The following is a 13790-nucleotide window of genomic DNA, read 5'->3' on the forward strand; positions in this document are numbered from 1 at the left end:
ACAGAATGTTGAATTGTAGAGACTGATGCTCTGATTTCTTAATCTTGACAACTTTTAAGATATGTGAACTTCAACTCCCAGAATTCCTCAGCCAACCAAGCTGACTGGGGAATTCTGGGAGTTGAAGTCTATCCATTTTAGAGTTGAAAAACATTGCATTGATCTATCAGGGCTCTTCAAATGCTTCTAGCCATGTGGCTGAGGATATGGACTTTATTTTCTCACTGTTTCAACTGGAAAATATTTGGCCCAAATTGAAAAAATGTATAAATTAGCATTATCAAAAGAAAACAATCACTCCTACAGTTCGATCTGTGTAGCCCTTAATATCTATTTATTCAAAATAAGCATTAGAAATTCATTTAGAAATATCACACTTGTCAAACATAGCACATAATATCACAATAGCTATCTTAACTAAGAATATTGTATTACTTTTTATTTATAATAACAATAATTCAGTGGTGCATGTGCCTGTTCAGAAGCAAACCCCACAAAGTATGTTGGAACTTACTTCCAGGTATATAATATAGGATTATATACCTAAATTAAGTGTCATAGATCTGTAAACATTGGCACATAATATCCCTTCCCTCAAAGCCATGGCATGAACTTCACAGCCCCTAAACAAGCTGCTGCTGAATTTAAAATGTTAGAGAATGGAAAAGATATTAAATGCACAAGGAGTAATCATATTATAGTTAATTAACTAAATAAACTAAAACTTAATTATTTTTTAAAAATAGGCCAGGCTCTGTGACTTCTGTTTTGCATTCCTAGCTTTCCACTCAAGGGCTAAACATAGGCTTCAGTCCCCAATAGTTTATGTAACCCTGGTTCACAAAATAATTTAATTAGAAAACATGTTTGGGAAACAAGCATTTATCTGGTAAAAAAAAGAACATCTTTCTTCTTTGTCAACTGGTTCCAAAGCCAGAATTTGTGTCACAAGTAAAAATAAAAAGGCATCTATCTCCCTGACACGAATGAAGCTTGAGGTGTCCTGCTAAATAAAAGGATTTAGGTACACAGACTATTCATTACCTTGATTAATCTTTTCAGGAAATATTATATTCACAGAAACATTTTCGTCATCATTTGCTTTTAGAAAAAAATCCCTCTCCTTGCGCAGTAAATGGCTGTATCTGGCATTGGCTAGCCATACTTCAAATTTAGAGAAAAATATAATCCCAGTTGTACCCAAAACAACAAGACATGTAAGAAAGCTTAGGACCATGAAGCAGATCACCTGACTCTTAGTGAGCAAGGACTGCCTGTTTTCAATTGTCTCTTTTATGGTCAGTATTTCCTTCTCTTGCTGCTGAGCTGGTTTACGTTGCCCTCTCAAATGCAGGTGGAGATTCTGATTCTGTCTCTTTTTAGCCACCACATACATACTTGTGTTTCTAGTTGAAAAATTACAGGTGGCCCCAACAAAGTATGGTTTGCAAATACACATGAAGCCTCTGCCACGGTGTCCATGACATGTCCCACCATTTTTACAAGGGCTACTATCACAAGCTGGGATGCGATTACTGCACAACACACCCCCATAGCCAATAGGACAAGAGCAGTGGAAACTCTTTCCAATATCTGTGCACAAGCCTCCATTTTCACATGGGTTTGGTTCACAGTCATCAATATCATGTTCACAAAACTGTCCAGTAAATCCTGGAGAGCACATGCAAGATGCGTAAGGTGCAAACCCATCATTGTCCAAACAACTTCCTCCATTTTGACAAGGTGAGCTGCAATTCCAAAGAAGAGGAAATGAAAATACATGAACAAAAGGTGATAGTTTGTAATTCATACCACTAGCAGTTCTCTATCACATTTATCTCTCTCCCCCCCTTTTTTAAAACAAAACGCTGGCATGTATAAAATGAAATGTTGGGGGGAGAGAGCACAGGGGGAGACTCAGCTAATCTCAATGTACACATGTTGTACTTTGACAATAAAGGTTTATTATTATTATTATTAAATGTTTTAAGCTGGAGGCAAAAAACCACCACTGAAGGTGTTTTAGTAAAATATTTCAAACAATCCATTTCAATTGTTAATCTTGGCCCACATAGGCCACTGTTTCGTTGTTGTGAAAAGGGGTACACAGCTTGACTGCCTCGGATCATAGGCAGCTCTTTCCAATTTGCTTTGGAAAGGCTTCATCCGTATCTTCTTCCTGGTTGGGTGTGGAAGAGTAGATAATAGCTGTATTGCTTTTATTTGTTCCCTCATTTACTTTAACCCAGATGTATTCTACAGTATTGCAAAGTTCATTCACTCTGAGCAGATCTTTTAAAAACACAGTAGTTCTCTTCCTCCTTTGCTCTTCTTTTGTTCCTTTTGAAGAAATTGTATCCTTCAGTCGCTGCATTCCAAGAGAATTATCATACCCTATGTCTGCTGTGTTTATTAAGTCATTTTTGCTTTTTATACTGAGAGCTCAGAATCATCTTATTTCCCATGGTCTTAATATTAGTTTATAACTAATGAAAGTCATAAATTTTCTGAGCCAATATTCTGATTTTCCTTTGTGTGCTTTCAAAAATCTCATTTCAGCAACTTCTACGGTGCACAAATCTTTATGAGTTCTTACTGCATTTCCACCACTCCTTAGTTTGTATTTAAAGTCTTCCTGATCAACATATTTTTATCAGTTCCTGCAAGGTACATCCCATTTTGTGCCAGCAATCTATCTACAAAGTTCAGACCATGATTCTGGAAACCAAATCTCTTCCACTGAAAGCAAGTCAGATAGTAAGTTACTGATAATTGAAGTTAAATACCTCAAAAACCTAGGATATGATCAGTCTAGAACCAATAGGACATATTCTTGTACTATGGCTTTTTGTAATGTTAAAAATGAATTGTGAAGAGTAAATACTAAGAACTGAAAAGTTACTGGTGTCCAACAAATATCTGTAATGCTATTAGATGAGAAAATATTTTAAATGTTTCTCTTTACTTTTATGCTTTGTGTCCTCACGCCTTTCATCTATCTCATGTTATAATTTAGTATAAAAAAAGTAAAAAGAAAGAAATAGATATTGCAATTGGGGAAAAAAATTACATAGTCATGCTTAAAAGTCTAGGGTTTGTATGATAAGTGTTAAGATTCTTGTCCAAAGTTGCTATTATGGAACATAGTTGAGTAGAGACTTTCAGATCAGGTTTAAAAACATCATATAAAAAATGTCAGCTAACAGTTTGAAGGCTATTTTTTTCTGAAACAATGTATACATGTTCTTTATTTATATGGAAAGTTATGACAAATATTGAAAACATAGCTATTGGAATCTTTGTTGGGATTACTTCCAATTACTTGTTCCAATACACGTAATTTTGCTGGAAAGAAATAAGAACATACAGAATCTACATACAATCTACACTGTTGTCCTCTAGTCAGCTGTGATGCTACCCACAACTTCCCAATCAAAAGGACACTCTCTGTTGTCTTTTTTTTTTTGAACTCATGAACTAAGAAATTTAATTTTAACCATATTAATTTGTTTTATTACTAGAGAACAAACACATTTGCAGCAAAACAGTCTCCTTTAATGGCAAAAAGCCAACTCTTCTTCTTCTTCTTCTTCAGGTTTTTGTTTTTCTCTCTCAGTTAGACACTGAAGTCAAAAGTAAGCAGGGCTGGTGAGTGGCACACCAAAAACAAATGAATATATCAAATTTATCTAAATAATGAATTTGCTTTCTCATTTACAAGTTACAGTTTCCCCCAGTCTTCATTTTACAAGGATGGAGAACAGGCACAGAAATAAAAAGACACACACTGAGGGGCTGTGATCTTGAGAATTCCTTTCAACAATGGGAATTCCAGCAGCTGCCATGCCAATACATCTGGAAAGTGTCAAACTGAAGAAGATTGTTTTAGTTAACAAAGTCAAGTGTAAATCAACAAACTGGATCCATATTTACCCATTAATAATGCAGGGTCCCTTTTTCATGTGACAGTTTTTTCCCATATAGCCTTGAGCACACAAGCAAGTGTATCCACCATTTCCAGTCTCGACACAATTCTTTGAGTAATTTGAACAAGGCTTGGAAGAACAAGGATGAACAACTATGTTTAAAAAAGAGAGAAACATACTCTTGTTATGATCGTCATGATCTTTCTCTCACAATAACTAATGTTTGCTTATTTACATTTAAAGAAAATATACAAAACCAGAAATATTCTGAATAGCTCTTTAGAATCTGAACTAAATATCTTATTTATATGTCATGATTTATGTGACACTCCAATAATAAGACTGGATAGCTTATATACATAAAATGACAAAACAACAGAATGTTAAAATCATTAAATGAATAATCATCCTGGTCCCTTGTAGTGCAATCCTGAAATTCACTAGTATCTAAACATCAAAAACTTTATAATGATCAACACTTTGAATTGTACTTGGAAACTTATAGGTACCCAGTGGAGTGGCCAAAAAAGCAGTGTTACTTTGCTGAATAGTGTTTTTTTTTTGCCTATCAGCAATTTGCTCCCAATTAAAGTTCCTCCAAATAGTCTTCAAAGACAATGTAAGATTCTGATAGTTCAGCCACAAGGGAATGAAGGCATGAGTGACTCATCTAGCACAGCAGCCAAAATTGGGCAAAATCTCTGCTGGATACAGCTTCCAGGAGGATCCATATATCCAAAAGTATCTGTAGACAGAGGTTTTTTTGGGAGGTGGGAGAAAGGACAAGTGAGAAAATGTGTCTCATGACTTCAAGTCCTTCCTTTGCATATTTTCATGTAACACTGCAGAACAAATTTGGAAAAGTAGAGCCTATATCATAATATCACAAACCACAGAACACGCGAATGGATCCCTTTGTTCCCAGATCATAGACCTCCTCTTTTAGGGATACCACAGAGATCCACAGCCAAAGTTGGAGTCAGGTGCTTTTTGAGTGAACAGTCATTTCCCCGTGCTGTGTGAACTTGTTTGACAGCTTCCAGACACTGGGTTAGGGCAACCACTATATATTCTGCTTGGCCCAGGGTAGAGATGTACAGTATAATTGGAAATTGTCAGCCTACTGATGATTTCTGATTCTGGACTGATATATGATCTCTTCTAATGATTTTATTAAGATACTAAATAAGGGAGAGGACCAAGCCCTGAGTTTTGCATATTGTACTGGCCAAGATCTTGATTTCTCTTCTCCATCACTACTGACTTCAACTGCTTCATTAGGAAGGAAAATAACCCCTAATAAAATATTATTTCTAGTAGGATCAAAATAACTGCTATTCGTTAATCTAGATCGGGGTAGGCAACCTTGGCTCTGATATGACTCTTGGACTTCAACACCCAGAATTCCTGAGCCAATTCCAGCTGGCTCAGGAATTCTGGGAGTTGAAGTCCACAAGTCATAAAAGAGCCAAGGTTGCCTACCCCTGATCTAGATCTTATAGCAGATCACCCTTAAGTACTATAAAACAGATTTTGCCCCACACCAAATCCTGAAGCTGGAGTGATGAGGATTCAAACATGCCACTTCTTCCAAGATCCTCTGCAACTGAGACTTGATCACTTGTTGAAGATGAAATATATTGCCACTTCAGAGGGGGATATGTCAGAGGGGCACTTCAGAGGGGGATATGTCACCATCTCCTTCAAGATACCTGATATTACCTTCTCCCTCATACAGGCATTCCTAATCCAGCTTGCCAGCCTCTTCTTTGGCAGGTCAAAAAAGCTAAAAAGGGCAGGGTCCTGTCCGTAAGTCTCAGAGCTCATAAAACAGAAGACTGCTTTTCTTCAGTATTCATAAAATCAAATGGATCGGAGATGATCTTGTGGACATACTTCATCAAGCCCTCAGTAAGTATGAGCAATTTAATCTTTGACTCTTTCTAAACTAAAGTTAGCAAGAACTGAAGCCAGGTGCTTTTACATGTAGGTTACATACATTGTCTACAACTTCTTGCTAGTAACTCTGCAAGAAAATAACCAAGTTCAAAGAGTACCAAGGACCTGCCATTCTATCTTCTTTTTATTATTATAGTGCCATTCTGTGTTTTTTTTTGTTTTTTTAAATGGATATGTTTTATATGGTATCTTTTAATATGGTATTTTTTCTATGTAAACACCAAGAGTTGTTGCAGCATAGCACTATGTTAAATAAAGAATAGAGTAGAATAGAGTAGAGTAGAGTAGAGTAGAGTAGAGTAGAGTAGAGTAGAGTAGAGTAGAGTAGAGTAGAGTAGAATAGAATATCTGCAACACCAGATGGAGCTCCAACTGTTTTCATCAGAATTTTAATTCAACAGAAAAGGAAATTATCTCCAAACCTGTGTCACAGTGGCTACCAATCCATCCTTCTTTACACATGCACTGGCCTGGTTTGACACATGTCCCGTGCAAACAGCCAGGGAAAGGAACACACTGATCACAGAGGGGGCCTTGCCAACCAGATCGACATCTAACAAAAACATAATATGAGATAGCAAATCAAGCTAAGATCTTTTTGCAAATAGAATTAAGAAGCTAGATACTATATACTTTAGATAAAATTATGATAATAAGATTCCTTATTCTGATTGTTATGGAAATAGGATTCCTTATTCTGATTAAAAGCAACTACAGAATACTGATGTGGTCTTCTTATTGAAAATTCCATGATAATCACCTCATTAATACACTTTTCATCACAAAGACAACCCACACTGCATGGCCATGTGCACTCTCAATGCTTTTCTGCATCTCCCACAGTTACCCAAGATTTTGATGCTGAAATCTGCTGGCAAGTAGCAGTTTTATGATTTTCCATTTTCTTTTTAAAATAAACATTAAGATAGAGTCCAGTGCTCTGAACACATCTATTTCAGTTAAAGCTTCCCAATAAATGAAGTGGGGGGAAAAGATTTGTCAGTGAACTGAGCATTGTCATTGTATCCTGGGCATTATTTCAGTATATATGAAAAATAGTTTATAAATGCATCAAATATACATGATTCTAACAAACAACACCAATGGCAGAATATGTGAATTATGCATAATCACATTAATGAACCATGTATTAGCACATTATTGCCACTAGCACAAAATTTCAATTATTATATAATACTACAATATAGCAGCTAATAGTTTTATGCCACCTGTTTGTATGAATGGACATGTATGAAAAAAGGAGTGTGGGAAATTTATTCACAGCTGGACAAAAAAGCAGAAATGTAACTCAGAAAAACGTCAACTTAATGAACCATGTTATAAATTCATATCAGATTGAAGACTTCAAAGAAGACACCACAAGCTAAGTTTCCAAAGAAATAGATGACTCCCAAAAGAACTGAATGAGGCTAAGTCACTAGGATAGAAAAGTGTCATCAAGAGTGAGAAAAGTGCCAAGAAAAATTAGCCAAGCTTTTAATGGACTGGTCCATTAAAGTACTGCTTTATAAAACCTTAGTAAGAACACACCTGGAATACTGCATCCAGTTTTGGTCACCACATCACAAAAAAGATGTTGAGACTTTAGAAGTGCAGAGAAGAGCAACTAGAATGATTAAAGGCCTAGAGACTAAAACATATGAAGAACAGTTGCAGGAAATGCATATGGCTAGTCTATAGAAAAGAAGGATTGGAGTGACATGATAGCAATATTCCACTGCAACAAAGAAGAGGGGGTCAATTTATTTTCCAAAGCACCAGAGGGCAGGACAAGAAACAATGGATGGAAAATGATCAAGTAGAGAAACAACCTGGAATTAAGGAGAAACTTCCTAATACAGCTTCCCATCAGAAGTGTGGGTGCTTGATCACTGGAGATTTTTAAGAAGAGACTTGACAGCCACTTGTCTGAAATGGTATAGGGTCTCCTGCTTGAGCAGAGGGCTGGACTAGAAGTACTTCCAGCTCTGTTCTGGATTGAATATTGGTCAAACCTTTTTGGAAACTATGAAAATGCATAAGAATCATATTCTTTGGGAACCATCAAACTCAATGTATGCCTATGTAGTTTCCTGCCTTGATTCTTTTGGAACTCAAATTTGGACTGTCCAGGAAGACTTTGAGTTGAGAAGCTATGCATTGATGTGTGAATGGAGTTTTTAAGTCCAAAAGTGAATAAGAAAAACTGTAAATTGGCATTTGTTTCTATATATCTATTATTGTTGAACAACATCCAAATAGTCCAAGGAGACTTCCCTTTCATACACATCATAATGCATCGAAGAGGCCTCTCATTCCTCTGGAGCAAATTTCAGAGGAAATCTTTGATCTGCCCATTCTTTTTGTTCTGCTGATTTGACAAGCCTTTTTTTTTTGAATGGCTGTTATTGTATATTGTTTTTTTATTATTTTAAATGATTGCTAAAAGTTTAAGTCAAATATGAAAAATATTCTGATTAAAATATTTGGTACAAAAAATATTTGCATTTTACATAAATGATTCTTAAATAAAATGTAAAGCAGCAATATCCCAAAGGTGCTTTTTTCACGAGGCAAATGGACTCACTTGTTTTTCTTTGAAGACATTTCTCTTCTCATCCATTTTCATTCTCATCGCTTCTTCAGCTTTGACTGGATGGTGGAGAATGGAAAGATTTATACTCCTTGCAGACAGCTGTTCACTTGCATTCTTTTAGTGAGTTGTTAATGCTATCTGGAGGCTTATCTGTGTCCTCAGGGTCACCTGAGAGGTGCAAATGTGTGTGAAACCTTCTTGGAACTGTTGGACTGTATTGTAGACTGGAGATAGAAGATGTCGGATCCCACCCCATCTTGAGAGAGGGCTGTTCAATTTTGACATAGATGGCCTCTTTGACCCCTCTTTCAAACCAGCGGTCCTCTCTGTCCAAAATGTGAACTTTGCTGTCTTCCAAAGAGTGGACTTTGCCTTTTAAATGCAGATGGACTGCTGAATCTGATCCTGATGGGTTTGTTCTCCTATGTTGTGTCATACATTTATAAAGTTGTTTTGTTTCCCCAATGTACAGATCTGCACATGGCTCACTGCATGCAGTCCTTTCAACGGTTCCAAGAAGGCTCCACACACATTTGCACCACTCAGGTGAACCTGAGGACACAGATGCAAATTAATAGCTGCCTGCGAGGAGTATAACTCTTTCCATTCCCCACCATCCAGTCAGAGCTGAAGAAGCTTCTTGGATGAGAAGTGAAACATCTTTAAGAAAAACAAGAAAGTCCATTTGCCTCATGAAAAAAAGCATGTTTGGGATAACTATGACCTGGATGACTGAGAATCTCCACAGATATAAAGCAGCAATAGTGCTTAATTAAAATAATATGTGTCTCTTGTTTTGTTTTTTCCTCTGGCAAAATGTTGTCAATTAACTTACCTGCATTCATTGGAAACCTCACAAAATCCATTCACTGGATGACAACCAGGTTTGCAATCAGTGCCTAAAAAAGCAATTGCTATGTTACATTTTAGAAATTCTTACAAACCTGTCTATAATGACTTTAGATTAGTAAACTTAATGACACAGTATATTAGCAATACACTCTAGACATTCTGGGACTTTAGGCAAAGTCATATTCTGGTGCCCTGTATGGTTTGGCTCATCTCCTGATTTTGTTAGGAATGTTTTTAAAAAGTGCCTCTTTCTTTCTTTCTTTCTTTCTTTCTTTCTTTCTTTCTTTCTTTCTTTCTTTCTTTCTTTCTTTCTTCACATTTTTGAGCTTTACAGTTTCAGTTTTCAGCCCAGGATGACTTTTTTTTTCTTTTCTAAGACTTTTTCATCCTAAGTAAATAATTTAAATTACATAAGCACTCATTGTTGTCATACGACAACAATTCTGCCAAATTTTATTTCCTGGTGAATGGGCATGCAATTTCACAGAATGCATAGCTACTGCTTTTTGCTTTTTTATTGTGTTTTTCAGAGGGTTTTTTTTGGATACCCCTAAAATTTGGCACCCCACGACAGTGCCTATTCAGCCTTAGCAATACAGTGTTTCACTGAAGAATGTAGACATAATTTAAAAACTTGTAGTCACTTTGTATTTCTTGAAATGTGGATGTGAATACACTTTCTTATGGAACCAGATCAACTAGTACAGTACAACTGTTGGGAGAAGCAATGGGAGGAAGGGAGGAGGAAATTATATTGAATGGCTTAGATTCTGATCAATTGCACTTCATACTGCTACAATCTGTTTCAAGTCTTCCTATTAGACTTGTATAACAGAGTATAAACTTTTCAGCTTTGAACATGAATCTACCATTTAAAGTTGCATTAAATATACCTTGTGGGATGAATCTCAGTCACTTCACACCCAAATTCTTGTTTATATGCTTTCAGTAGAAGCTACAATATGGAAATAATACTCTGTGGGTTTCAGAATTACTAACCCCCAAATGATTTGGCTTTCAATTTAATCCACAACACCAATATTAAATAAATCCAACATTTGATATTAAGTAATTGAGAAAAGCAAAAAATAAGCATAAGAATTAGAAGTTAATTATATTGCCACAATAGTAGAATATAATCCCTAGAACAATTTAGTTCACTCAAAACAGGGTGAGAGAAGAAATCCTGCATCTGTCCTTATGAACAGGCCTCAATGAACTTCAGAGGATAAAGTAATATATAATTTTAATTGACCTTGAATCTTATTGCACTCAATGGGACTTTGAAAAAATTTACACAAGATTTCGCTATTTGATATTGCTACAGCATATCTTACTGTGTGATTGTAAGCAATAGCTAAAACTAGAATGTCAACTAACATTAGTGCATAGGACATATAATTGATTCAAAGGATGAGACCTATAAAGACCTAGGATAACATGATCTGATCTGACATGATAGACTGGGTGCCATGACTGCAGGATTCTATGATTTTACCTTGTATTCACATGTGATTTTGTGCAAGATGTATTACAGAATTGAACATGCCCCAATTTTTGTCAGCTTTGTCAAAATATCTACAAATCAAAACATACATTAGGTTGCAATCCTGCTGATAGCTTTAATTCATTTGGAATCTAGCTGGACTAAGGAGCATATAAATTATAATAAATTAATGATAATTGTGATGAGTAGTCCATAAAAGTTCCATTCCCATTGATTTCATGGGAAAAGTTAACTGCAGGGTGAAAACACTGAAATACATGATGCTTAAACAAGCTAGACTTAATGTGCAAAATTTCAGTCTATAAGATGTAAAACATAACACATGTTTTACATAACATAATTCAAAGAAAAATTATGTCTGGGAATTTCAACTTCTCACTGATGATGTCCATTATAAGAGATGAAAAGCGGAAATGACTGAAGCTCAGATATGCTGGAAAAAAACACACTTCAGTGTAATAAAAGATGTGGGCATTTCTGGTTCTAATTTAAAATGAAACTAAATGCCACAGAAAGTTTGTCATATCTTTGCAGCTGGGACTCAGTGCATTAATTAACATTATCTGAACACATTACATTCCTAACTCCTTTTCAGCTCCTAAAAAGGTTAAAAAATAAGCAAAAAATATTATTATCCAAGACAAGCTTATTATTGATGTCTAAAATTGTTATCCTATAACAAAACCTTCAAAGGAAATAAACAGTTTAAATATAGTGATATATGTACACACACACATACATACAAATATACATATATACATATGTACATACACACACACCACACAGAGTGAGATTCCCACTGAAGTACCAACCCATGTTTCTAGAACAGCCACCTAGTTGTAGATAATAAGGGTTATAAAGTCGAGAGCATCGGACTGAGGACAGGTGAGTTAGCCATCCCGTTCCACCACCCCGACCTTTCACAAACCCGAGGGGCGCATTCAACAAAAAAATCTGAAGAAGAGCAAAACTCTCAGAAACCCATTTCCTTGAAAAGTACGTTCCAAAGCAAAGAGCCCCAGGCGCATATCCAAAAGAAAGTGGTCAGCCCGGTTTTTATGAAGAGTTTTTGGAAACGTCACGTGAAATCAGCGGGGCTCACTTCCCAGGGAGCAAGGTTTCAACCGTCCACAAACCCATCGCGGCTCTGAAGCCCTCCAGCCGCTAATCCTCGTACAGTACGGCGAGCTAGCGCCCACTCGCCCAGCACACATCCTACCCAGTACCCCGCAGACGCTAAGACTGGAGCTCGCTTCAATCAGCCCGGGACTCTCTTCTTACCTTGGGCCAGCGGCAGACAGACGACCAGCGGCCAGAAAAAGTAGCCCAGGTATTTGGCGGTGTGGGAATCCATCGCCAAACGTGCCCGGCGACGGGGCTCATGCCCCACTCCAACCGCCTACGAGGGAAAAGAAGACGGAGTCCGCCGCCTTGGCTGCACGCGGGAGGGGTATTCCCTCCGCCCAGGAAGTGCCCCGGTTGCCTTCTCCTAAAAGCGAGATTTCATGGAGAGGGTTGGGGTGTTTTTTTTTTTTTTTGTATGTTTGGTCATTTATTTTCCTCTTTTTTTTCCAGGAAGGAAAGGGAGGGGAACTTTCTGCCGCAGGAGGAGGAGGAGGAGGAGGAGGAGGAAGAGGAGAGATGATTCTCGCTGCGAGAAATCCAGGCTCCACCTAATCTGGGGCGAAGCTCTTCTCTCCTGACCTAGGAAAGGGGCCAATACGTTCTCACGTTCGCGCTCCCACCTTGTTAAGTGTCTGCCTGGGAGGGAAAAAAAAACAACAACAACAGGCGTAGGCGTAGGAATAGCAAAGAGGCAGAGACGGGGGAGGGAGGTAATACAGTACAAAAAAAAAAAGCGGTCACGATTGCACTTCAGTTAGTTGGGTCTTTTCGCTGCCATCCTGACGTGTATGTACTCCTCCCCGGTTCCACTTGTTGCCCAATAGTCCACATCCCACCCATCTTCCCTGCGGCGAGTGAAGGAAAGCCTCGATGTGAGATGAATTTAACTCCTCCCCCACCCTCTCAAAACAGGCTTGGTCCCTAGAAGTGAAGCAGTCAAGATTTCCAGAGAAGACGCCTTGGCTGCTCAGACCGCGCATCGGCGTTAAGAAGCAGCGGATCGCGCAAGCAGGACGCGTGGCGATTCTTTTCCTTATTGGTGGCATGGTTGCTCCGCTAGATTCCGGACCATTTCCTGGAGAGAGATTGAATTTAGCTAATAGCACTTGCTTGATTCCCAACACCAGTTAAACGCTTTCTATCTTATTCCAGTCGCGTTGAGAGCTTGTGGGGCAGCTTCCTTTGGAAGTCATCTGCAAAGATGTAATGGAAAGATAAATGGAAAAAGGCTTTCCACAGATTTGTACAATAATAAACATAGAATCATAGGACTGAAAGGGACCTCAGAGATCTTTTAGTGACTAGAAGATCCTGCTCAAGGAAGGAGACGTTATACCATCCTGGTCAAATGGTTGTCCAGTCTTTTTTAAAACCTCCAGTGAACTTGCTGCCCACCTTATATCTCTCTTGACAAGTTTGATTTTCAGATTCCACTGGTGTTTTTTTTTTTGTCTGAGGGTTATTTAAGGTTTGATATATTAGGGGAAACCCTTGAAGACCTGGCTCCCTTCAGTCCAAGAAGCAAAGCCATTGGGCAGAGATCATGATGGTTCTAGTCCAGCATCGAGAAAGCCACAAAGTCCCACTCTGCATAGCCGTATGTCCTTCTTCAGCCTAACACTAGATGATTTTGTGGAAGATCCATAACCTTTCAGTTGCTTGCAAATGATAAGGTTCATTAAGAAGATGCACAACTCTTCATTTTTCAAAATGCGTTTTATTTCTCAGTTCTTCATAGGACTTTAGGAGAAAATGAATCTTGATTGTTTCAAAGTTGCAGCCCATCTGCAGTTTCTTATACAGTCTATGAAAAGTCAGTTTATCA

General features: G+C 37.7%; 1 protein-coding gene across 2 annotated transcripts; it reads right to left on the reverse strand.

Annotated features, from left to right (window-relative positions):
• Window positions 1-315: 315 nt before the first annotated feature.
• Window positions 316-12427, reverse strand: DLK1 (delta like non-canonical Notch ligand 1). Of its 2 annotated transcripts, none has more exons than XM_083350154.1 (5): window positions 12122-12427; window positions 9317-9380; window positions 6308-6438; window positions 3934-4078; window positions 316-1748 (listed from the first exon to the last, which is right to left on the reverse strand). In XM_083350154.1, exons 1-5 carry the CDS (start codon window positions 12192-12194, stop codon window positions 1034-1036), a joined length of 1128 nt encoding a protein of 375 aa, XP_083206280.1. In that variant the 5' UTR covers window positions 12195-12427; the 3' UTR covers window positions 316-1033. The 2 variants fall into 2 exon arrangements, with proteins under 2 accessions (XP_083206280.1, XP_083206281.1); XM_083350155.1 differs by lacking the exon at window positions 12122-12427 and adding an exon at window positions 11653-11768.
• Between the last annotated feature and the right edge of the window lie 1363 nt (window positions 12428-13790).

The sequence above is a fragment of the Vipera ursinii genome, assembly GCF_947247035.1.
Source record: "Vipera ursinii genome assembly, chromosome: 1".
NCBI classification, from domain to species: domain Eukaryota; kingdom Metazoa; phylum Chordata; class Lepidosauria; order Squamata; family Viperidae; genus Vipera; species Vipera ursinii.

Excerpts from the sequence above, each read along its gene's own strand:
- DLK1 (XM_083350154.1), bottom strand. The coding sequence starts at position 12,194 with ATGGATTCCCACACCGCCAAATACCTGGGCTACTTTTTCTGGCCGCTG. Across the intron at positions 6,439-9,316 it reads GAGGTTTCCAATGAATGCAG|ATGTCGATCTGGTTGGCAAG; the intron begins GTAAGTTAATTG and ends TGTTTTTGTTAG. Across the intron at positions 4,079-6,307 it reads TGGTAGCCACTGTGACACAG|TTGTTCATCCTTGTTCTTCC; the intron begins GTTTGGAGATAA and ends TTTTAAACATAG.